The 25,058-nt window shown below is 36.2% G+C and overlaps 1 protein-coding gene across 1 annotated transcript in view; it reads left to right on the forward strand.

Moving 5' to 3' along the window:
- The window catches only part of espn (espin), a 76,844-nt gene extending 52,248 nt beyond the window's left edge, over positions 1-24,596 (forward strand). The window contains 4 exon segments of the mRNA XM_058784390.1: positions 8,718-8,863; positions 11,154-11,501; positions 21,519-21,598; positions 22,366-24,596. Coding sequence (XP_058640373.1) covers positions 8,718-8,863; positions 11,154-11,501; positions 21,519-21,598; positions 22,366-22,513 — 722 coding nt within the window. The 3' untranslated portion in view covers positions 22,514-24,596.
- The last annotated feature ends 462 nt before the right edge of the window (positions 24,597-25,058 follow it).

The following is a 25,058-nucleotide window of genomic DNA, read 5'->3' on the forward strand; positions in this document are numbered from 1 at the left end:
AAGAAATATTTCGAGCTAAATACTAAATATAAATTCCGTGTTAAATACTGTAGATAGCGTCTTTGCTGCTGATTACCACAGAAAATAGTTTTGACAGTCCTTCAAAGCCACTCTCATGTAATGATGCAATCATCTAAAGTCAAACATTGGCAATTAAAAGATTGTATATGGTAATATGACAGTATGTCTCAGATGTTGTCGGATTGTAAGTTGTACCCAACAGAGAATATCCCTTTATTTAACGTATTTAAATATTTAATATAAAAATATTTAACATGACTGGTGTGAGCGCATTGGTGTCAAACTTTGGTTTACGTATCAGTATTTGCTTAGATCTTCAGTCATGGGTGAATGTGCAACCAATCTTACATCCAATGTAAAATATTCATGCTGTTTAGTCTGCAATCCTAAACCGTTTATTTAAAGCAGATGTTGTGGATATCAGTAGACCTGTCCATGTTCAGTCCAACTCTCAGTATCACCAAGTGCTCTCCGCGAGCGCAAGATGGAAGTCTTAGAAACAGCCACAAGGTAAATCTCACAAAGTTCCAGCCTGTTAACATGAGATCTGGCAGCCTGCTCCTTCCAAAGTCTGTTTACGAATTAATGCGCATGGGCTATTGTTACTTTGAATCGGTTTTGTGTTCTGCCATTTACTTAATTGTTCTTCCTCCAAGGGATACTTGACATGTCTTTGGGACAAGACAATATCCGTGATGTGTTGTACAATTCAGTGTTATGTCAGGGAAATGTAGCACTGGCTGTGGAATTACACCGTCCTTTTGCACATTTGTTGTGGCCTGAGAATAATACACAAACAGAAAGCCCAACACTTTCTAGCTGGACACCTGATTTCCTTTTTCTCTTGCAAAAATTGGGGTTTTAAGGTGAAATCAGGAATCTCTTAATTCAATCATCATATTTAAGGCAGCTAAGATGATAAAGATAGATCCAGTAAGTGCTGTTTGCTGAGACAAGCATCACTATTATTATTGCCTATACACTACCGGTCAAAAGTTTTGTTTATTTATTTATTTATTAAAACCTTCTTTTATAATCACTAAAAGATCATGTGACACTGAAGACTGGAGTAAATTCAGCTTTGCATCTCAAATGTAAATTGCATTTTAAAATATATTCAAAGAAATAAAATCTAATTGTTCACAAAATGACTGTTTTTGCTGTATATTTAGTCAAATTATGGCAGTCTTAAGTGACCATAAAATTTTCACCGGTAGTAGTACTCATAACCCTATGTATTAAACTTTATTGCGCGACTCATAATGCAGATTTTTGTTCATACTGTATTACTGGTTGAGAAGAGGTGTGCAATTCCTTTTCTAAGAAATTTTTGGTAAAACTTTATTTTAGGGTCTCTTAACTAGTTGCTTATTAGCATGCATATTACTACAATATTAGCCATTTATAAGTTCTAATTAAGCACATATTAATGCCTTATTCTACATGACCTTATTCTACATTCCTAATCCTACCCAATACCTAAACTTAACAACTACCTTACTAACTATTAATAAGCAGCCAATTAGGAATTTATTGAGGGAAAAGTCATAGTTAATAGTGAATAAGTGTTCCCTATTCTAAAGTGTTACCCAATTTTTTACCCACCCGATGATTTTACTCAACCGGTAAAAATGGCTTGGGCCAGTAAAGCAAGCCCCTGAAACATAGCAACCTGCCTTAACAACACAAAAAGCAACCACCTAGCAACGCTCTAGTAACTGTCCTGAATACATGAGAAGCTACCAAGATGACCTAGCAACCACTTAGAATACCCTACACATATTAAAAGAACTCAGAACACCTTAGCAACTGCATAACAAATACATAGCAACTAAATAAGCAGCTTGAAGGCAAGTTTTATATAAGCAAGCACTTTAGACAATGTAAAAATCTAGTGTTTAATTGCCATTTTCAGTCAAATATTTTCAGAACAAGTATACGACTGTTACCTACACTGTAAAAAAAAAAAGAAAAAAAGTTGATCGAACTTAATTAAGGCAACCAGCTTCAGCAGATTTGTGAGTTTTCTCATCTTAGTTTTTTTAGGAGATTTTTGATTTTTGTCAAACTTTTTTTGTATATTCTTAAAACAAGTTGAGAAAACTAAAAAATCTTCTGAAGCTGGTTGCCAGCTTTTTACAGTGTATAGATCACCCTTCACCACAAGTTAAAAAAGGCACAACTAGATGGTTGTATGTAGTAAAGGGGCGAATAGGTTGCCAAAACAATACTGTGTTTCATTGTATTTTTTTTTTCTTTTGTTTGTTCATCTCCTCTCTTTCCTTCCTGTATTTGTCATCCTCTCATCGTCTGCATCTGTCTTCACCACACCTGTCTCACTGAACACCTGTCTGCCTGGATCTGTCTGTCTCTCTCTGCTTTGCATGGACACTCTCTGGCTTTTCATATTCTTCTCTTTTCATGACGCAATCGCTCTAAAGAAGGGGATCTCTCCTCTACGCATCTGTCTCCCTCTGTCACCCCTGCTCCAGAAACACTGCGGCAGAGGAAGAGTAAGTATTTTCCCCCAGCCTCATTATGTGTGTGTGTGTGTTTGTATTTGTGTCTCATTCTTCACTCCAATTCTCCTCTTTCCCTTCATCGAGAGAATTGAGTGTGTCGTTTATTTGGCTACTGGACCACAAGCTGAAGTAAATCTAGTATTTTCAATATTACCATGCACTTATACTTCTCACTTCAGATAGCCAAAGAAACCACAGCACCCAGCTTGATTTTTCTGTGATCTCAGTTGCGATCAGCCCTCAGAATTCCCAGATGATGCGGGGACAATGGCACATCAGCTGTGATTGTCTATATAGCATAGCTACATTGATTGATGAAATTGTGCAGCGAGTGAGGTCGTTTTGTGGCCTAAACCACTTAATCACAAATACAATGAAGTCAACATGAAATGACATTCACAGCCAATTTTACTGACGTATTTCTGAGAGTGTTGGGGAAAGTTACTTTTAAAAGTAATGCATAACAATATTGCGTTACTCCATAAAAACGTATTGCCTTACATTACTTTTTGTCACCTATAGGGTGTTTCACACTGAGCGTGATGCGAATCGCCAAAGAACATTACATTCACACCGAGCACGAACCGATTAATCTCCTTCTGTTAATTCACGTCTGCACGCTAGGTGGCGCCGACCAACAATGCATTTGTTCCTTATGTCGCCTATGTATCTCGTATAAGGCTTTTACATCGTTTGCTGCTCAACACATGATTAAATTGAGATAAGTAACTTTTGGTCCTTCATCAGAAACATAAACGATCCATAATGCTTACAAGAATACATCTGAAAATATAATTAGAGCTACTTAGCAAACTTAGTACTTAGCTTAAGCTGGGCTTGTTTTTGTATTTTTTATTTAAAAAAAAAAAGTTTTATTTTTGCCAACTGTAAAGGCCCTTTCACATCGAATGTGAAATTAATAAGCCTCAGGCTGAAGGAAGAAACTTTGCACCAATTACTCCCGATTTCTCTCAACATAGGAGAGTAATAAATGAATAAATGGGAAAACAAAGTAACTTTTAAAAATGTAATCTGATTACGTAACTCACATTACCCCCAACACTGTTTTCTGAGTGAAACAGCGATAAAAACTGCAAGACGGAACTTTTCTATTTTGTAAATGACTGGAAAAAAGTGGGCGTGCCATACCAGAATGAAGCCATGTGATTGGTTGACAACTAAGAGGGCTTGATGACATCAGAAAATAAGGAAAGTTGTTTTAGACACAGAGAAAGCTATTATATTTTGTTAATTTTATGAAATACAACGCACTGATGAACCATGCACAATAAGATTAAAGGGGTCATATGATGCAATTTCAAGTTTTCCTTTCTCTCTGGAGCTGTCCGTGCATAGATGAGATCCCTAAAGTTGCAAAGGCTAAAATCTCAAACCCAAAGAGATATTCTTTATAAAAGTTAAGACTCGTCCACGCCCTCCTAAAACAGCTCATTCAAACACGCCCCCACATGTCTTCGTCACGATGTGGAAATATTTGCATAATGCCACCCAAATGTTCACGTGAAGAAAGAAGCCGTGGTTTCAGTATCCACAGTAGTGTTGATGTAGCCGTGTCAGGGAGATGCTGTGTGTTTCTATGCGAAAGCAAAAGCACTTTATTTGGTCTTCCGAAAGTAGATGCAATTAGGAATCATTGGTTAAGATTTCTTTACAGCACAACCCAAATGTTTGAATTTGTGCAACACATTTTATGGATGACAGTTTCGGGAACCTAGTAGAGTACAAGGCTGGCTGTGCATGAATGCTATTTCTAAAAAAAAAAAAAATTAAAAAAAAAGTCAATTCCGACTTTGCTATGACAATCTGGCGCTTCTGAATCAGCGACTGTAAGTATGTTTTGTTATTAGTTCAAGTATTTGCTATTAACAGTTTTGCGCGTAACGCAACATGTGTGTGTGTGTGTGAGGGGAACAGGGTCACATCACAGCGGAGTGTACAGCCGATCAGAAATCGTCTTAACCACGGCTTGTGTACTGCAAATACATATGAGCATCATCACTGTGTCTGTCTCGCGACTCTGTTCCCCTTTCGGGCTTGAACTGATAAAACTAACTTGAAAGCTGAAGCTCGCAATTATGGTAAGGGGTGTTACATTTCCTACAAGTGCTTGTGGTGTTCGGCCAATCACAATGTACTGGGTCAGTTGGCCAATCAGAGCAGACTGCACTTGTTGGAAGGAGGGGCTTTGTAGAAAATGACGTGTTTGAGAGAGGCGGGGCATAGAGGACCTACAATAATGTACAGTATTTAAAAAATAATGTTTTTTGAACATTAAAGCATGTCAACATATTCTGTCACACAAAATACACAAAATAATGATCTTTAAAAATAGCATCATATGACCCCTTTACGTAAATATGGTGTGAATTTTGATTTCATGTTGACTCATCCTCATAAAAATCCATGTGGAATTAAAAGCATTTACAATTTTGAATAAACTGTTGAGTTTACAAGCAGTTCATCTATTAAAGTGCCATGTTTTGACATTAGTCTGCATATAGTGAGTCATTCTTTAATGAATGAGTATAAAGGTGTGTAAACAGTGGGCGGTCTTATTGACTTGTTCTGCCGTCAACGCAGCACCTTCATCCTACGCCACATCATTCCTCACTATACACAGCTATTGTGAACATCCTGATCCTCTTTTTTCTGCTCATATGCAGGCACAAGTTCTTCTGATTGCCTTTGTTTAAGTTATATTAACGTCATATTTAGCTACAGGTCATAAATGAAGATTTGCCAAGTCAAGGTTGAAGGTAACGCATAATAATTTTCATTTATATGCCTCGATATTACACTATATAGTAATTACCAGCAATATTTGCCTACAAATTATTTGATTAAATACGTGAATATACGTGTTAACATTCTGAGTTATGTCTGAAATGCAGAAAATGCAGAAGTTGAATCAATTTTTTATATTGGACTTCATTCGGTGAGCCCACGCAGTTGCAAAATTGTGTTTTTGTAATCTGGGCCATATTCGCTTGTTTTGCTAATGGTTTTTGAGGATTGTCGCACAAACTGTCCATGCCAGCACTGTTAATAATCAGAAATGTTTCTTAAGCAGCAAATCAGCATATTTGTATGATTTCTGAAGGATCATGTGACACTGAAGACTGGAGTAATGATGCTGAAAATTCAGCTTTGATCAAAGGAATAAAGTAAATAAATAGAAAACAGTTATTTTAAATATGTAACGATATTTCACAATCTTACTGTTTTAACTGTATTTTCAATCAAATAAATGCAGATGCCAATCTGTCTAATTTGATTAGATTCTAGCACGTTACAGTTCATTTGTTCCAAAATACTGCAGAGTTTGCACACACATCCCTTGATAAAGTTGATAAACATACAGTTTTGCTAATTTAATGGCTAGTTCCATTTTATTATTATCATTTGTTTTTTCTTAGCTGATGTTGTTTGTTGGTTTTGAAGAGGTTTTCTATAAGCTAATTAGGACTAGACCAGTTTTAACCAGCCAAGAGGCCATCTTAGTATGGTTTATTTATTTATTTTTAGTGGGGAATGCCTTTGCATGGTCATTTGTGTGATATAAGCATCTTATGAACAGAACATCAACGGAAATGGCCTTGGTTCTGTCACGTTTATGTGTGGCTCAGCGTGATGTGAGACTCTGTTAATCCACTCACCCGGCCGTGAGCTGGAGAGCTGGAGGACGGCTGATCGGAGGAAGAAGTGTGAGTCAGGAGGAGGGTCAGTGAGAGTGAGGAGAGGACGTAAGGTCAGTGAGTGGACTCCAAATCCAGCTCCAATTTGGCAGTCGTCTCTTGTCAGAGTTGATTACCGCTGATCCGTTCAGACTTCCCCCAACTGTGATGAGCCACCGGCAGTAAGCGAACGCAGTGGTTTTTGTTCTTGCGGGAGGAGAGGAGAGTTTGTAGATCTAAACGCTTCTCTCGGTCTGAGAAGACTTTTTCATGACCACAGCTATGACAAAACAATAGCACGTCTGTTACGAGACACTCTGGAGATTTAAATCAAAAACAACAGGTGATGTACGTTTATTTTGTTATTTCTTTAGCAATATTGTGTAGTTTATTTCAGTTCGTATGTTGAAGAAAATAAATTATGTTAATAGTTTGAGTAGTTATACGTTTTAAATTCACATTTATAGTTTATTATTATTCATAGTTGTGTATTTATGTATTTAGATTTTTTAATTAATCTACTTAATTATTATTTTCAAGGGGTTTTCTGCAGGGTAGATTTATGCTCTTTATTTATACCTGTAGCTATTTATTTATTTATATTTAGAAAGTCTTTTGTGCTCTTCTGGTGGATTAAACATTCTGGTTATATGTAAAAGTCATTTTTTCTCCTTTATTTAAATGTTTTTGTTACATTAGTAAATATAAAGTGGATAAAATCATGTTAAAGCAGCAAAATTAATGTGTGGATTTTTTTAGAGATTGTTAAAAGATCTCCTTTAGTTTCCTGGCACTGTAATGTATTGTGGGACTAAAGCAGAGGCCACTTTTGGTCAAGTAGATTATGTTATATAACAATCTTTAATTGAATAAGTTCCATATTTTCACATCATGAGTCTCATAAAATCCTGTTTGTCCTCATTTGCTAGCCACTGTCGTTATTTCAGTCAGATTCACCAAATTTGCTGTAAAGAATTATAAATTATACAGCAATCGAATACGTCATAGATTTGAAATCATTTTGATGGTTGAAACTTCAACAAAGGCCTGATCTTTTCTTTGTTCGTTTTTCTTCAAATTGAGCTTTACTTTACTTTACTTTATTGGTTTATAGTAATGTGGACAACCTCTTTTAATGAAAAGAGCAGCTTTAGCCTCTACGGCTAATTTCCAGCTGTAGTCCCCAGCCAGTTGTTAATTGGCATACATCAATAAATACATTACAATTAAAACAAAGCTTAAGCAAAAGCTTAGACAAACAAACAAAGTGGTACAAAATTGAAACAGACAAGCAAACACAACTTGCAAAGACATAAAAGCAGGTCAAGCAATAAACTAGAAAAATTGACACACAAAATAATCATGCAAAGGCCACATTAAAACACATATAGGACATAGCATTGAAACAGTCAGCAGAGATCAAGTAGCAGAAGCATGATCATGTCACATCTAATGCACACATCACATCTAGCATATTAATGTGTGCAGGTGTAATTGTCGATTAGCCAATTTTAAGGTGTGCAATAAAAGTCGAATACATATGTATGTTTTAATTGTAATGGGCAATGAATTCCAGTTATGTATTGCAGTAAATGAAAATGATAATTGACCAAATGTACTTTTTCTGAGTGGGATTACTAGGTCGCCACGTGTGGTACTTCTGGTATTATGACTGCTGTTATTACGTTGGATTATGAATGAGTTGAAAGGAGGCGGAGCGGTATTATGTAAAATTTTATAAACCAGACAAATGTTTTTATATTTGATTACATTTTCCCAGCTCAGCAGTTTATATTTTTTAAGGATTATACAATGATGTAAACTATTAGGCTTCTGGTCCAAAATTTTAAGAGTTTTTTTATAAATAGTTGCTAGTGGCTTAAGTGATGAGCTGTTAGTTTGTCCCCAGCTTGTCAGACCATATGTTAGATGTGACATAATCATTGCATCCATAAATAATTTAGCAGCATGAAATGTAAGGGCACTTCTAATATATCTAAAATTAGCTAAACTAAACTTGACCCTATTGCAGACTTTCTTAATATGTGTTTTAAAAAAGAAATTAGAATCAATAATAACGCCCAGATATTTAAATTGTGGCACAATAGTAATGTTTTGACCCGAAATTGATATGTTTGACACACTATTACATTGTCTTTTTGTAAAAAACATTCCCACAGTTTTGTCTACATTTAATTGAAGACATGAACGATTTAGCCAATTGGTAATCTGGTCCAAGGCTTGGACCAAGTCTTTACCTGAGTCTTTTCTAATTTTTATACTTTATTCAGTGAGTGGATTCATTACATTGGTAACTATTTAGTACCTGCACACAAGTTACTGACTGCTTTAGACATTTGTTTAGACGTCTGGGGTTTTGAATTAAATATTTAGGAGAGAAGCTTGTCCGGTGTGTCTCTCTCTTTCTCTTCATGCATCCATCCATCCTGGCTCAGTTTCCCTCTGTCTTTTATCACAGGCAATAAATCCTTCAACATGATGTCCCCCACTGGAGATAATTCTGAGCTTCTGGCCGAAATTAAAGCTGGGAAGAGCCTGAAGCCAACACCTCAGAGTAAAGGCTACACAACCGTCTTCACTAACAGCGGCACAGCGGGGAACAATGTAGGTCACGCTCCCTTACTTTCACTCATTTACTTCTTACCTATGGAGTGAAAACATTTCTTGGAGAGCCTTGCAGTATGAGGCTGCATTTCCTGAAGTCTGTCAACAACATTGTTCTTATTGTAATGTTTGAGCTTGTTTTAAGCTTTTATGTTTATTCCTAATGGTAAATCTCATAAATTACTTTTAATTGAAATTTAATTTAAACAAATTACTTTTTCTCATGAAATGAGTTATAGCGGTTTTCTACTTGTAACCTTTGATCTCTCATTTGAGTGTGACTGCCACTGTTTAGCTTGAGATGTGACGTAATAGTGTTTGCATTAGAAACGCTAATGATTATCCATAGAAACAAAAGCCAAATGATCAAATTGGATATGACACATTGATAGCAATGGACAGGAGTCCTCGTTATGTAGTGATATTTCTTGAGGCACACGAGGAAGGAATTCTGTATTCAATCATTTATTATTTCCAATTATCATTATGGAGATGAATACATTAAAATATAGATCAGTATTCCACAAAAATATAAATATAACTTATACGGCCACAAAAAATACAAAGTTAGTTTCAGGATATGAAGTTGCCGTTTGGAGCATTATAAGAGTGCAGCTCCGTGATTGGCACCAAATCCATTGTCCAGGATAATTCAGGCAGTCCAGTGTGAGGCTTGTATAACTCAGTTATGGGTGATGCAATACAATAGCACACATTTATTAAAGTTACGTAATTGAGGAAATGACAGAGGAGCATTCAAATCTTTTTAGCTATACCTTAATTTGCTGAGAATTTCAAGAAATAATAGATTACATCATCAGAAAAAAAAAAAGCGTGCATTTTAGTATCTTAAAGGTACATAGTATACATATTAGTAGCTAAGTGAAAACCTTTTGAAAATGTACCACCCCAGTGACTGCTTTTGTACCCTTTTTCTGAGAGTGTAGGACAAAGAACTAACAAACACACAAACTAAATGTTAAACAAAGTCAAACTAAATTAAATATTCCAATTTTTTTCAAAATTTTATGGTGAGTAATGGCATAAATACAAGTTATCTATTTATGTTGGTTATTCTCCTTTGTTCTCTGTTGAAGACCTAATAAAGAGCACCAGATAAGTTTAAATGTGCGGGGGGGGGGGGGGTTTATGACAGTGGCAAAGTCATAAAATTCTGAATGGCAAAGTTGTAATAATGAGTTTGACAAAGACAAAATTGATTCCAGAACACTGTTAACACAATGGATACTATAATGCCAAAAATAACTTTATTTTACAAAAAATATGTTGTTCTTTAGAATATCATCTATGTATCGGTGCTCTAAAGAATCCTGAAACTAATACACTGACCTCAAGAACCTGTAATGCATTGTTTAAAAAGTATTTTTAATTTCCAAAGAACCAAATAACCAACTCAAGAACCTTTAACAGTGAAAAATGGCTTTTGATAAGTATAGCAGACACATCAAAAATTGTTTATTGTACAAAAATAAACAAAAAAACCAATAACATTTATGCAGCCAATAATCAATCTATCTATCTATCTATCTATCTATCTATCTATCTATCTATCTATCTATCTATCTATCTATGTCTATCTGTCTGTCTGTCTATTTGTCTGTCTATCTATGAATTAAACTCGTTCCATAATTGATGGACTTTACACAGTTATTGAACAAAACTGAATCAACAATGAACTGATTTCCATTTACTCATTATCGTTTACCATTGTCTTTTCAGAGCTGCTCTACAGCTGAACTAAATTCTGTTTGCATCATTGAATCATTATTTTCCTGTTTAGCACTGTAAAGCTGCTTTGAAACAACCTGCACTGTATAAAGTGCAGTATAAATAAAGGAGAAGCAAGAGACAGATCAGCACAAGTCATTATCCTAATCGCAAGTGAACCCGATGCTTTATAAGATGAGAGTTGTTTAGATGAGATCATTAGATGCTATGAAGAACCATCGATAAACTTCTATTTTTAAGAGTGTTTTTATTCAAGCCAGCTGAGGCCAGTTGCATAAACTTAGCCTCTATATTAGGACAGTGTCTTAAGAACTAGTTTGACCAACTAGCAGTTAACCAAGGGGTAATCAGTCTTATATTTTGGATTCAGCTTAGACTAATCTACGTTTTAATGTAACCGAATTTAAAAATTTTGACCAGTCTTTAAGAACAAAGTTAGATGACTAACTTTTTAGACTAGTCTAAATCTTTTATGCAACCAGCCCATCATCTATATTTTTGTCTGGAGCATTCTGTTCTGATTGATTGTTTTGACATTCAGGGGGAACGTCCGTCGTCGCCGCCAGAGCCTCTGCCAAAACCCCAGCCCAACAACACCCAATCTGCAAAGCCAGAATCTCCCCCGCCTGCTTGTCCACCCACTCCACCCGCTCCCACGACCAGCGGTGGGTCGCCCCAGAACCTCTCCACCTCACAGAGCAGCGAGAAGCTCGCAACTGCCGTCAACGGAAATACTCCTGCTGTCCAGAGCAAGTCCAGCGTGGTGGACGTAGAGAGTCTGGTGCCCACACATGACGAGCAGGGCCGAGCCATCCCAGAGTGGAAGAGACAGGTGATGGTGAGGAAACTACAAGTGAAGATGCAGGAGGAGGAAGAGAACAAGAGAAAGGTGAGTGATGAAGCAGCTGGGTGTTTTAAACATAAGCTGAGGCAGTGCATCACTTATCCAAAATGGCAACATTATTACAGCTTCATAACATACTTAAAGACCCCACGGAATCAAAATTGGAGTTTTGTGGCTTAGAGTCCATGCGTTTAAAGGAATAGTTCACCCAAAAATGAAAATTTGGTCATCATTTACTCACCCTCATGTCATTCCAAACCTGTATACGTTTCTTTCTTATGATGAACACAAAAGAAGATATGTTGAAGAATGCTGGTTGATAGTCCCCATTGACTTCCATAGTATTTCTTTCCCTACTATGGAAGTCAATGGGGACCAACAACTGTTTGGTTCTTTTTTCAAAATATCTTCTTTTGTGTTCAACTTAAGAGAGAAACTTATACAGGTTTGGAACAACATGTGGGTGAGTAAATGATGAAAAAAATTTCATTTTTGGGTGAACTATTCCTTTAAGGTCATTTATATGCTAGTATATTCCTAAGAGCCGACAAAATGTATATGCACACACAAAATAGTCTATATTATCTGGTTAAACAAAAAATTAAAATTTCTGATGACAAGTTTTTGTCCCATAAAATGCTTGCTAGAATAAAAATGCCCACTCCCAAACAATCATATGTGCCACTGACTAGCATTAGAAAGAATCATTGTTCATCAGTGCGTCTGGTAGCACCTTAGATCAGGGAACACATATTCACTATTAACTAAGAGTTTTCCTTCAATAAACTCCTAATTTGCTGCTTATTGATAGTAAGGTAGTTGTTGTAGTAGTTATGTTTAGATATTGCATAGGTTAAGTATGGAAGCCCATTGCTGGCATAAACGCACAATTCTAGGAAATAAACTCACAATTCTGACTTTAAAACTTGCAATTGCGAGTTTACATCTCACAATTCTGAGAAAGAAAGAAAAAAAACTGAATTTTGGGATAAAAACCTGCAATTATTAATTTTTTAATAATTAATTATAAAAAATTTATTTAGTGGTGGAAATGGGCTTCCATAGTTACAGGATCTAGATTCTAGAATATGGTCATGCATTCATTTCTACTTTATAAGTTTTAATAAACAGCCAGTATGCTAGTAATATGCATGGCAATAAGCAACTTAATAGTGATTAGTGTTCCCTAAACTAAAGTGTTACTGTGAGTCTTTGGTTGCAAAGTTTTTCCATATATGTGCTTTCCCAGCCATTTAGTGGTTACGAAGGGAGTTGCTGGTATATTTATTAATTCTTTTGTCAATAGTGCAAGCTGTGGATTTCTTTTCGGGATGTTAAACCAGGGAAAAACTCCTCAATATTGCCCCACTTCCTGTTTCAGTAGGATATCCATCAATGCAGGGGAGAAAATTATGTCAAGACTTTTCATGGGGTCCTTAAGCATGTTAAATAATCGCTATGTTCAGAATAGCATACTAACATTCTACTCTTCATACTATGGTTTCTGCAGCAGATGTGTTCTGTGCACAGTATTCAAATAGTCTTTTTATATACAATGCACCTTAATTGACCTTCCATTTCAGTTGTGATGAATTAAAGTAATATAAGGTATTTGAAGACTTTTAAAAGTTGTGACATGTTAAGATAATATTTCATTTAAAATACAAAATAATCATATTTAAGCTAGTATACCCTTCTGAACATAGCCAGTGTCACAGTTCATACCCGTTTATATAAAATGATGTTTATAAAAATGAACTCTAACAATTTAACTTTTACAATGAATAAATGGAATTGAGTGCACTTTCTCAGCTTCTGACATCAGCGCTATCCTCCTGTAGTTTTAGTAGTGTGAGCTATAGTATAGATTTTAAAAATGCTTATGATTTCAAATGTAAATTATAGCTGTGAAATTCTGTCTATGTGGAGGATAGAGGAGCAGTGGGTTTCTGCATGGGGATTTTTGAGTTTTCTCTTTTAAAAAAAACTATATGCAAGAGCTACTAATTGCAAAAATTATGCATGTGATCTTTCACTTCTCCATGAATGATAAATTGTACAATAAGTCTATGATATCTGTGGGTAACTAAAGCAGTGTGGTTAGCAGGAATTGTCAGCACATAAATCTTAGAAATCTGTTGTTAATAGATGCAAGGATGGAGAATTAGTGTTGGGGTGAGATATTATTTGTCAATGACTGAATAATATTGTGTGAGTAGCATATTTGTATATATTTTGTCCAAGGAACATTGTTTTTCATGGCAACATGTACCAGTAAGATAGGCCAGATTACTTACTCTTGCCTTAGATGGCATTATCGAATCCCTTTTGCTGTCTACTCTGTTCTTACATATAAGTTTATTTATTGTGAACACATCGATGTGTCCCTCTGGCATGTTCTTGACTGTCAAATGGCAGTGTAAAACAAACACACAGTTGTTACAGTTACAGTTGGCTCCGATTTGTCAAACTAGACCTTTAAGTGTTTAATATTACTGCTCAGACAATGTTTTCAGCTTATGGTAAGTCTCCGTCTGAAAGCCAAAAATAAAACTCAGTCTTCAGTTTTGGTCTGGGTTTCATAGTGTGGGGTTTCAAGTGAGTGTTTTGCAGTGTGACATTTGGTTGGCTTTTCCTTTACTCTGTGTTGAGTGATGCAGTGTTTAATTTGGGGCTGTTGTGACCATCTCAAGACAAGCCTAAGTGTGTTTGACATTTACTAAGGAAGTATTAGTTGAATGTGGCTTACTGGCGATGGTGCATGACAGCTCTAAGTTTTTACATGGGGATTCAGTGGTGTGATGCAAAGCCCCTTCACACTGCAACTGGAGCTTACAGCATGAAGTGCAGTTGGTCGTCTTGCTCATTCTACTCATTAAGCGCTTTATTTTTATCTTATACCTTCATACATCTTGTTAACGTCCTGAAAGTGGCTCAGTATTTATTTATATATATTTTTAGATCGTGTGCATCTAGTCAAGACCCTTGGAAACATGAGCTAAATATAATTTACAGATAAAGTCTACGTGAATTTCACACTTAAAAAGAAACTTCTGGGTAACTTTCAAATGAATGTCTATATGGACAGCATCTATGGCAGGCTGTGGAATTACAGGAATTCAATTTAGACTTGTACTCAGCTTGAAAAACTGATTGGGAACATATTGTAAATACACTTACAATATTCAACACTTACTTTAAATACACGTACAATGAAAGACTAGCAAACAAGTGGCCAGCACCCCAAAACATATAGCTATCACATAGTTTCAGTAAGTCTTTAACATTGTGGTGTCATGAAACTGTTGTTACAGAATTGCTTAACAACCCTCTCTACAAAGTGTGTACAAAATCTTTTAATTCATGCTATAACAAAAAATGTAACCTCAGTTAGATTGATATCTGTACAAGCATATCAGCAAGAGACATAACATATCATCTCCGTGCATAAACAAAACATATTTACAAGGAGCTGAGTTATGCACACTCTATCCACAAATATTATGCTGGTAACTCCAAGTAGTCCCAACTCAAAAGGCCAGTTTAGGTAACTTCACAGCTCAAATAGTAACTGATGAGATATTCAAGTGCTTTTACAAAAACTACGAGCTTTTAAATCCACTGGCCCGCTTGCCTATACATCCACAGTAAGTGTTTTACTGTAAATATAGTTCCTGTTCCTTTTTACAAACTGAGGATTGCATTGAAATTATTGTTTGTAAAATCCAACAGCATGTCACTGATTGTGTCCATAGGCAATCGTTTAAAAGCAACCCAGAGCATTTTTAATATATTTAACAGATCCTAACAAAAACTCATAAAATACATTTCTAAGACAAAATAGTCTTGCCAGACTCAGCTTCACCCCCAAACTTCTTTTGCAAGTAAAGTCAGCTCAATCAAAACAAGGCAGTATCATCGCACCACTAAATTCATGTAAAGTTTGAAACGTTTGGGGTGAAGAGGCTTTAAAGGCGTGTATGTAACGCATCGGATCCACAGGCTGAAGAGCATCCCACCTCTGTTTTTGTTCCCTTCTATATCCTCCTCTGAACCTACTTTAGTTTGCTGCCAGTGGATACTATCAAGCCCAAGACTGGCATTATTCACACGTGCACAATGCTATACTGGGTCCCTTTGGAGAACTGATGACAGAGGACGACCTCATCCGCATTGAGAAGCAGATCGAGAACCTCCAGGTCATGCACAAAGTGACAGAGGTGGAGAAAGACCTGGAACAGCTGGAGCAAGAGTTGAAGCAACTCCTACCTGTGTCTGCAGCCTTGAACCAAGACCACTTTTCTGTCAACCCCAAACAGGTTCATGGGCAAGCAGAAGACTTGCCTGCCTGGTGCAGCAAGATCTCCACGCTGCTCAAAAGCATGGCCATTCTGCTCGCCACTTTGGGCGGAAAGGAGATCGATATTCTGGAAATGATCAATGAAGGATATACATACGAAGGTCTGAAGAGCGGAAAAGGCCAGACAGGGATCTCCAATTCTGGAAACATTGGCCGATCGCAATCATTCTCCACTCGAGAGGAGGTGGAGAAAGAGATTAAGCAGTGTGGCGTGTCCGTGAAGAGCCTGAAAGCCAATTACGAAATTCACAGCCAGTCAAAGTACGAGGACGACAAAACAAACCGCATATACAAGCGGACGAGGTCCTTGCCGGCGGTTAGTGAATGCAGCTACCCATCAGAGCCCATCCTGGAGGACGAGTTGCTGTTCTCTTTAAGTGAGAGCCTATCGCAAGCCGGAGATGTGTCGCCGATAGATCGAGATTTACCATTGGTGAATGAGGAACCTATTACGCAGTCCCATGTACCTTTGACATACACTGGGCCTGGACCATCTGACTCAGAGCATCATGACCAGCCTATGACCCCACTAACCTCAGAGAATCTCACCCGCAGTCTAGAAGTGCAAACGGACCTGAGCTACGTCCAGGAGTGCATCGAGATGCGCAAGGAGAGGATTGTGTTTCTGTTCCTGGAGCACTGGAGAAAGTACACAATGACCGAATCCTACAAGTGCTCGGGAAGAGGGAAGACTCTGAGTGTTGAGGAGAACGACTCCCATTCCTTGTATTATCACAACCTGGCGAAGCCCGACGGCACCATGCAAATGGAGGATGACCAGCTGCTGTATTTCATGAAACAGAGACAGGTGGTGGGAAATCTTCTTGGCCACTGGAGGACCATTATGAGCCAGGTGCCCACCCGACAAATCCGCAGACTCAGTCGAGCTCAGATGATCTACTGGCCAGAGCACTTCCTTCCCCACATCAATGGGTCTCCGGTTCAATATGAGAGTCTAACCCTTGACCTTTTCATGCTAGGCTACTTCCAGCTTCTGGAGATGAACATGTCGCGCACTGAACGGAAGTTTCGCCACTTGCTTTGCTACGAGATGTTTGACAGACTAGGCAGTCACCCGTGGGAAGTGATCCGCCAGTTCCACCGAGAGGTCATGGAGAGCATTGAGAGCGGGAAACGCGATTGGTCGGATGGCTTCGAAGATATCAAGGTGAAGTATTTCGGTGACTCTGTGGAGGGCGGCGGGCTGCTGGAAGCGGCTGAGCTCATTCTGCCTCCGGAGATTCTGCAGGCATCCGTGAATATACCGCAAGACGCTCTAGCTCTTGCAGATCTCCCAAGTGTTTCACCACCAGAAGTCCCTGATGAACACCCAGACGACTCTGCAGCGGCCACCAAGCAGGGCACTTCTGAGAACTCAGCTGAGACTGTTATAAATGATATGGAAATACAGAAGAGTTGTACTGAAGTTCAACTACCACATGCAGCACAGGATGCACCGCAGTCAGAAAACGCAGAACAGCAAGCAACCGCAACAGCGGAAAGCCCCCAGACTCAAGCCCCATGCATTAATACTGCGAACGAACAGGGCCCGGCAAATATTAAAGAGGAGCCCAATGAGGACTCCATCAAGCTTATCTATGAACTTAAAGAGTTTAGCAATGAGGAAATTATTAGATACATTGATCGAAGCTTCGCCTTCTGGAAAGAGAAGGAGGCTGAGATGTTTGACATCTGACTTATCAGGTCAACTTATTTGAAGGATGAAACACAATTATCAGGAGATGCTTTAAGCAGTTCAGCAAGCAGTTCAAGGCAGTTTACTGCCGGAAATGACAGAAGAAGCAATCAAATGTTGAGCTGTAATCGTTTTGAAATTCAAGTTAATAACATCATGCTGAATTAAATTTGTATCTATTTGTTTAATAGCCATGAAAAGCTTTAGAGATACAAATACACAGAGGCAAATAAAAGCATACAAACAGCTGCAATCTGTGTAAAATGTATTTATTTTGTAAATTGCTATCATGCAGATAAAACAATAAATACATAGAAAGCATAGTACTACATCTCACAAGGTGAAATGATGGAAAGGTTACAGTCTTTCTAGCAGAATATCAGCTTTTCACCGAGTGTGTAAGATTCAAGCAGTCGAATAATACACACAGGCGTTAAGTGTGCTAATTCATTTGGACAGTCATATCTGTCTGTTCAAAGTGCTTTAAATCATCCATCACTGAAGCACAAAATACTTTTCTCGAAATTAAATGTAAAAGTATTCTGACCAGTTTTAAAACTACCATTTTGTTTGTTATTTGAATTCTTTCAGATTGATTTATTAAAAGCCATTCGAATTTTGTAACTTTTACTATTGTTCTTTCTTATTTGTATGACTTACAATTGAGAGTATCACAGACATAGATTACCGCTACAATATGTTTTACATCATCTGTTTTAAATGGTTTATTCGGCATGTTGCATAATTATTTGGAAAATATCAGAATTGGTGTTTAGGAAAAGAGGGAACGTGCTCCTCTTAGTGTTCGTGCCGTGTTTTGAGTCATTTAAGAACACACAACTCATAATCAATGCCTTTGTTCATTCAACAATGACACATTTGTAGATGTGAATTCTTGACCTTTTGTTTATCTTTCAGTTTGATTGTCTTTTATTACCAATTGTTTTTGCCAGTGTTGTTTTTAAGAGGTTTTAAAAAGCAGATGGATTTCTACTTAAGAAGTTAACTGCAAAGGTTTTTATTGCCATTGGTATTCATAAGAGTTGTTTTTTTTACACATAACATTGACGTTTATATTGTTCAGCTGTTACAGTTTTGTTCTGTCTAGCCACGTTTGAAGTGACAGTTTGATGGTTTGTTCGTTTTTTGAGAAATATTTACAAAATTAAATAAATCTAAAGGTTATGATTGGACACTTCAGTCATCATTTCATTTGTGATTTCCTATTATAATATTAATAAAATGATTGAACACCTTTATAAGAACAAATATTTAAAAAGGCCACTGTTTCCATTTAATAGTATTTCTTAGTACAATAATTTATTGCTCTACAAATAACGAACTTTAGTCAGGTTCCATGAACTTAATTAGCTAAAGAGTTAAATAAGAATTAGAGAGTTAACTATGGCATCAGAGCTATTTTTGGAGTCAAGCTGTGTTCCAGAGGGCATTTAGCTGCCATTTCCTTAAGAAGGCAGGACAGTAGTCTAAGTGTGATTTCAGATCCACAAGCATTGAAAGAATTTAAAGCGGAAAAGTATGTAACTGTAGATACTAAATAAGCACCATGTCAAAACACATGTGTTGTATATTTTAAGGTAAAAGTAAATGTTTTAGGTGACAGCTCTCTGATTATATCAAACGAGTGGTAGCACTTTAATTTAAGGACCTATTCTCACTATTAACTAGTTGCTTATAACAATGCCTATAGAAATAGGCAAACTGGCAGTTTATTAGTACTTATAAAGCACATATTATTGGCTTATTCTGCATGACAATATTTTAGTTCACTCAATCCTACCCATACCTGAACCTAACAACTACATTACTAACTATTAACAAGCAGCAAATTAGCATTGTATTGAGACAAAAGTCGTAATTAATAGTTATTTAATAGTGAGAATTGAATCTTAAAATAAAGCGTGCCCAAATGGGTTCATTTCACAGAGCTATATTTCAGGTCATATTTCCACAACCAAAATGAAAAGAAATATTTTATTCTGAATAAAGAACATTAGGCTTATTTATTTCTTTTTTTTTTACCCTTACACTAATATTTAATTTTATTTAATTTTATTTATATTTTTTATTTTAATTTTATTTAATTTTATTGGTAACACTTTAGAATAGGGAACACTTATTCACTATTAACTACGACTTTTCCCTCGATAAATTCCTAATTTGCTGTTTATTAATAGTTAGTAAGGTAGTTGTTAAGTTTAGGTATTGGGTAGGATTAGGGATGCAGAATAAGGTCATGTAGAATAAGGCATTAATATGTGCTTAATTACTACTAATAAATGGCTAATATTCTATTAATATGCATGCTAATAAGCAACTAGTTAAGAGACACTAAAATAAAGTGTTACCACTTTATTTTATTTTATTTTAGCCAGACAGGATTCGTTAGTAAGAGTCTAATGAAAATTACAAATAAACTCTAAAATATCTACAGACAGTTTTGGGGGAAACAGTCATAAATATAATGTATCAATGGTACAAAAATAGGCTGTATTTTCTTTATGCAAAATTTTTATTTTTAAAATATATCATTTTCATGAGATTTAGCAGAATATGTTTCTGTATGCATAGATGTATCTCTCCGTTGCAGAATTTCTTGCAGTATCTTTCTTAAATGCAGATTTTAGTAACTTTCAAACCTTTCGACTCAATAACTCTAAAACAATGGATTGTCTTTTCCTTCTATAGATTCAGTAAAGCCTTCTTTATGGACAGAATATATCTTTATGTGAGCTGATACAGAACGTCATTTACATTTTTTGAACTATTAGTCAAAATCTGAAGGTAACCCATCATTGCAGTATTACATTATTAATGGAGGCATTAATGGAAGAGCACCTAATTGCTTAATCGGATTCTTATATGGCAAGAAATGCCATCAGTGTGTTTCATCATTCCTAGTTGCACTCTCTAAACTTTCTTCATCTACCTAAGCATCTTCATCTATCTATTTTTATTATTTTTTATCTCAGTTTTTTTTTCTTTTTTTTTTCTTGGCATATAATTCCCAGGGGAATAATGAAATATTAAGACACAGATTAGTTTACATAGATACTCGGGCTGTTACCAGTGATGTGGCTTCACAGTAGCAGTTGAGGTAATCAATCCACGCCGAGGGGAAATGAGAAGCTGAAGAAGGCCGCCTCCTCCACTGGGCTATAGTTACCATCTAATGGAGGAAGAAGATCACTTTTCACACTGTGTGCACACACTGCCCGTCTGAGAGCAGAAACGGTCTACATTTTAGGAGCATGTTAAAGTGTTTTGGAACAATAACCATGACATTGTTCAAAGACTGGGTGTTAGTATGTTTGCGCTGGAGCACTAGTCTTAGTCTTATAACTGCACTTAAGCAATATAGTAAGAGTGGCTTTGCTATTGTGAATATGTTCAGTACACATTTATCATGGCCTGCAACATTCATGATCGAAACACTTTTTCACATGTAGGCCTATGAAGTGACATCCTGTTTATTTATACAGTGATGAGATTAGTTCTTTTTTAAAATGCAGACAAACTATGTTTAATTATTCAGCTTTTCAGGGTTTCCAGTATTCCACAATTAAAGATATGTTTTCATACTGGTATGCGCTACAGTGTTTTGTGGTTTGTACACTGAAAAAATTTATACAAATTGTTTTTAAGGTAAGTGGTTGCAAACAATTAATTTCAGCTACATTTAAAAAATAAAAAATAAAATGTTGAAAGTTCGTCAAATAAATGTATTTAAATGTAGCTAAAATAAATTGATTGCAAGCCCGGGACGCGATTGCGAACCTACCTCGCACCGGGCCCCGCATCAGCTAGAGACGGCCCTGATTGCAACCACTTACCTAAAAAAAAAAAAATGTAGTAAATTCAACTAATCATTTTTTTTTTCCAGTGTATTTATAGACTCATCCCTATTTTTTTTTTTTTTTTTTTTGGTACTGTAGTTTTCTGATCTCATCACCAGCTATTTGTTCTTCTTCTCTGTGTGTGTCAGGTTGAAGAAGAGGCGGCCCGTTTGGCTTCATTGCCTGCCTGGAGGAGAGATATCATGAAGAAAAAGATGGAAGAGGAGAAGTAAGTTAAAGCCAGAGCTCTTGTTTTTGTCTTTTTGTTTGCTTCTTACTGTCTCCCATGTTTTTCTGTTTATTGTTTGTAAACCTCATTCAACCGTCAACCTCAAGTTTGACTGTTTTCTATACATTCTAGTTTTTACTACTATGGTAAAGTTGATTATATATATGTGGAACATTTCTAATTAAATTTAGTGTTTATCTTGAAGAATGAACATAACCTTTAAAATAAACTTTTTTGTTTTGTCTTGTTTGCCAATTTCAAATATCGGTAATAGTAATATCACTAGTAATATTACTTATATCGCAGTTATCAGTAATATACGAGTAATAGCTTTATTTATATCATTCATAACTGATCTAATGGTTAAGATAATTAGAACTGCCTTTAGTATGCCTGACATTTCTTCCATGCAAATCTGTAAATTTTCTGTCTTTTACTTTCAATGTCTTGTGTGGATTATATTACCAAAGTGATAAGATGTAAGTAAAACTGTATTTTCCATTTGTATTGTTTATTTAAATTTTGTTGTAGTAACTTGTAGGCAAATGTACAAAAATGTAAACGTATACATGTAATCCTCTATTTCTTTTATTCACTCCTGGATGGACAGGGAACATAAAAGGTAAGACACTGACTAGTGATAGTTGTAGTTGTAGAAGTACTTCCTATTTCTGACATTTTGATTGTATTAATGTGCATCTTGTCATTTGATCAAAAACGTGAATGCACCTACTTTTCCTTTTCTTTTTTTCTCCTCGTCCCTGCAGAAAAGAGGAGGAACAGCGGCGAATGGAAAAGGAGAACGAGGAGAAGTCGGAACTGGAGCGACTACGAACGCTAGGCTATGATGAAACCAAGCTGGCACCGTGGCAGCGGCAGATTATTTTAAAGAAAGGCGACATAGCGAAACAGTAGTAAACTCCCAGTCATCCCCTCCACTCTCGCACAACTCTCTGTAGGACACTGTTCAGAATCTGCCAGACCCTTTTAGACACAAACCACGCGCTTGGGTCACCAGACAGCGTTCTGCTCGATGACCTCTTCAGCATCGCGTCGTCTGTCTCAGTCTCAGTCTCAGTGTATTGAGCTCTGAAGATGCACTGTAACTAATGTTTTTACTGTGGTCGGGTCTTATGCCTACGATTGTTTAACTGTTTTGAAACTCGGTCAATTATTTTGCAATAAATTCAGAAAACATCTTCAGCGTTCCCCACCTGATCCATTAGCTTGTTTTACATCTCATTTGAAATCTCTAGTAATATTTTCAATTATAAATAGAAAATATATGTCAAGGAAATCATATGTACTCTGCTTGAAAGCTTTTTTTAAATTTACTTTATGTAATCTGTTAAAGTGCCCCTATTATGGGTTATGAAAGGTTCATATTTTGGTTTTGGGAGTCCCCAACAACAGGTTGACATGCAAGGTCAAAAAACACTTTCATTTTCTTATAATATGCATTTATTTTTTTACCTTATTTGCTCAACGACTCCCAAACGATTCACTCAACGATTCATTTTTCCAAACCCCTCCTTTGCGTGACGCTAATCTGAGGTGATTGGTCCGATTTCATTTAAAGCAGCTTTTAACGCTCCAAAAGCGGCACCTGGTAGCAAAGAATGAATGTGCATTTTCATTCAGACCAATGCGAAAAGACCAACAAGTGGGCGGGCAGTATGCTAATGTTTCATGTTGACGTCACCATGAAACGGCTTGGGATTCATTTTAAAAACGACTCGTTTCAATGATTCAGAGTCGACTCTTTCTTTTGAGAGACAATAACTTTGTACACGGTGCACTTTCAGATTTAAAACTTTGCAGGATGTTTTCATTCACTCAGAGCTGTTACACAATACATGAAAGGTCATTTTCAAAAATCCATAATAGGGGCACTTTGATAGTCCGGATATAGGCTAGTCCTAGATATGATAGTCCTGAACAGGTGTTATGGCACAATGTATTCTTACATAATGTAAGTGATGCTTTGTGTTATGGTGCATCTATGTTTCTTACATAAAAAATGCAATTTGGAAATGATAAATTATATATATATAGAAACAAATGCAAAAAAGAAGCATTTTACCAGTAGTCTCTTTGCACTGTACATATACATGTTTCTCCAAAAGGTGGCGTTAGAGATCACAACTTATAACTGGCCATGTAAGTCTTCCCAGATAACAAAGCACAGAATGTATTTCAGACAACAACCACTAATGAAAAAAGATTGTGAAATCAGAGTGAAACCCATAATTGCACAAGAGAAGCCAATGTCTTAAATATTCTATTGCATCTGATGGTCTAAGTGAAAAAAAAAAAAAATCCCTGTCACCCTTTATACTGAGATTTACACAGGACGTTTACATTGGCAGGGGAAATGAAGTCGATTAAAATGTCATGAAATCATGACAGTGTATTCAGCCATGCTGCGTTCCCCAAAAAATGAAGCTGTCCTTTCCTTCCCTGCTTGGCAACTGTAGCTTGTACTTTACTATTAATGTGTTTAGAGTAACTAGACATCAGAAAAGTGCCGGATGTGAAACTGTATGTGTGTGTGTATGTGTGAGAAAGTATATGTGTGTGCATATTTACACATGCATATAAACGTAATATGTCTATCCTGTGTCATTCACTGTGCGATGGGTAGAGTTGATGTATTTTGAGTGTTTTTTTTTTTTTTTCTGTACAACTGTAAAAAAAATGACATGAGTTACAAGTATAAGTGATAAGCATGGTCCTCCTTGAGTTTGGGAACATTCTGCTTGCGTTTATCAGATGCCATAATGATGCTGAAAACAAAGATGTGAACGTCATTGCCATTAGAACATTTTCTATTCATAATTACTCCATTTAGAAATACTTATTATAAATTCTTATTGGCCAATAATATCATGGTCAGTTACATGTTTTTCCTGTTTTCAGCCTGGCTTTCATAGGCAGACTATTGTAAACTTTCATTTTCCCAATGGCAACAGTAATGTAATAAAAATCGAAACAACAATCTGTGCCTGTGAAATAGTTATTACACATTACACAAAAACACATCCAATACATTATATTACATTATAGGAAGTGACAGTCCAGTTGTTCATGCTTAAACTGTTCTTTTCATGTTATAATGTAACATAAAACAATAGAAGATACCTTTAATAAGCAATTTAATTCATTTAATAGCCTACATTCATTAATATAATAATGAATTAATATTTTTCTTTTATTTTTGCTGAACACTGAAAAAAATGATTCATTGAATTTACTCAATTTTTTTAAAGAAAGTGGTTGCAATCAATTTATTTTAGCTACATTTAAATAAACAAATTTAGTTTACTAACTTTCAACATATTTTTTTTAATTAAATGTAGCTACAATAAATTGTTTGCGACCACTTACCTTAAAAATTTTTTCAGTGAAGGTTCGTAGAAAAGTTAAGTGACAGGAGTGAAGGTAGTAAATGCCAATATCT

Source organism: Onychostoma macrolepis, chromosome 08 (genome assembly GCF_012432095.1).
Source record: "Onychostoma macrolepis isolate SWU-2019 chromosome 08, ASM1243209v1, whole genome shotgun sequence".
In the NCBI taxonomy this organism is placed as follows: domain Eukaryota; kingdom Metazoa; phylum Chordata; class Actinopteri; order Cypriniformes; family Cyprinidae; genus Onychostoma; species Onychostoma macrolepis.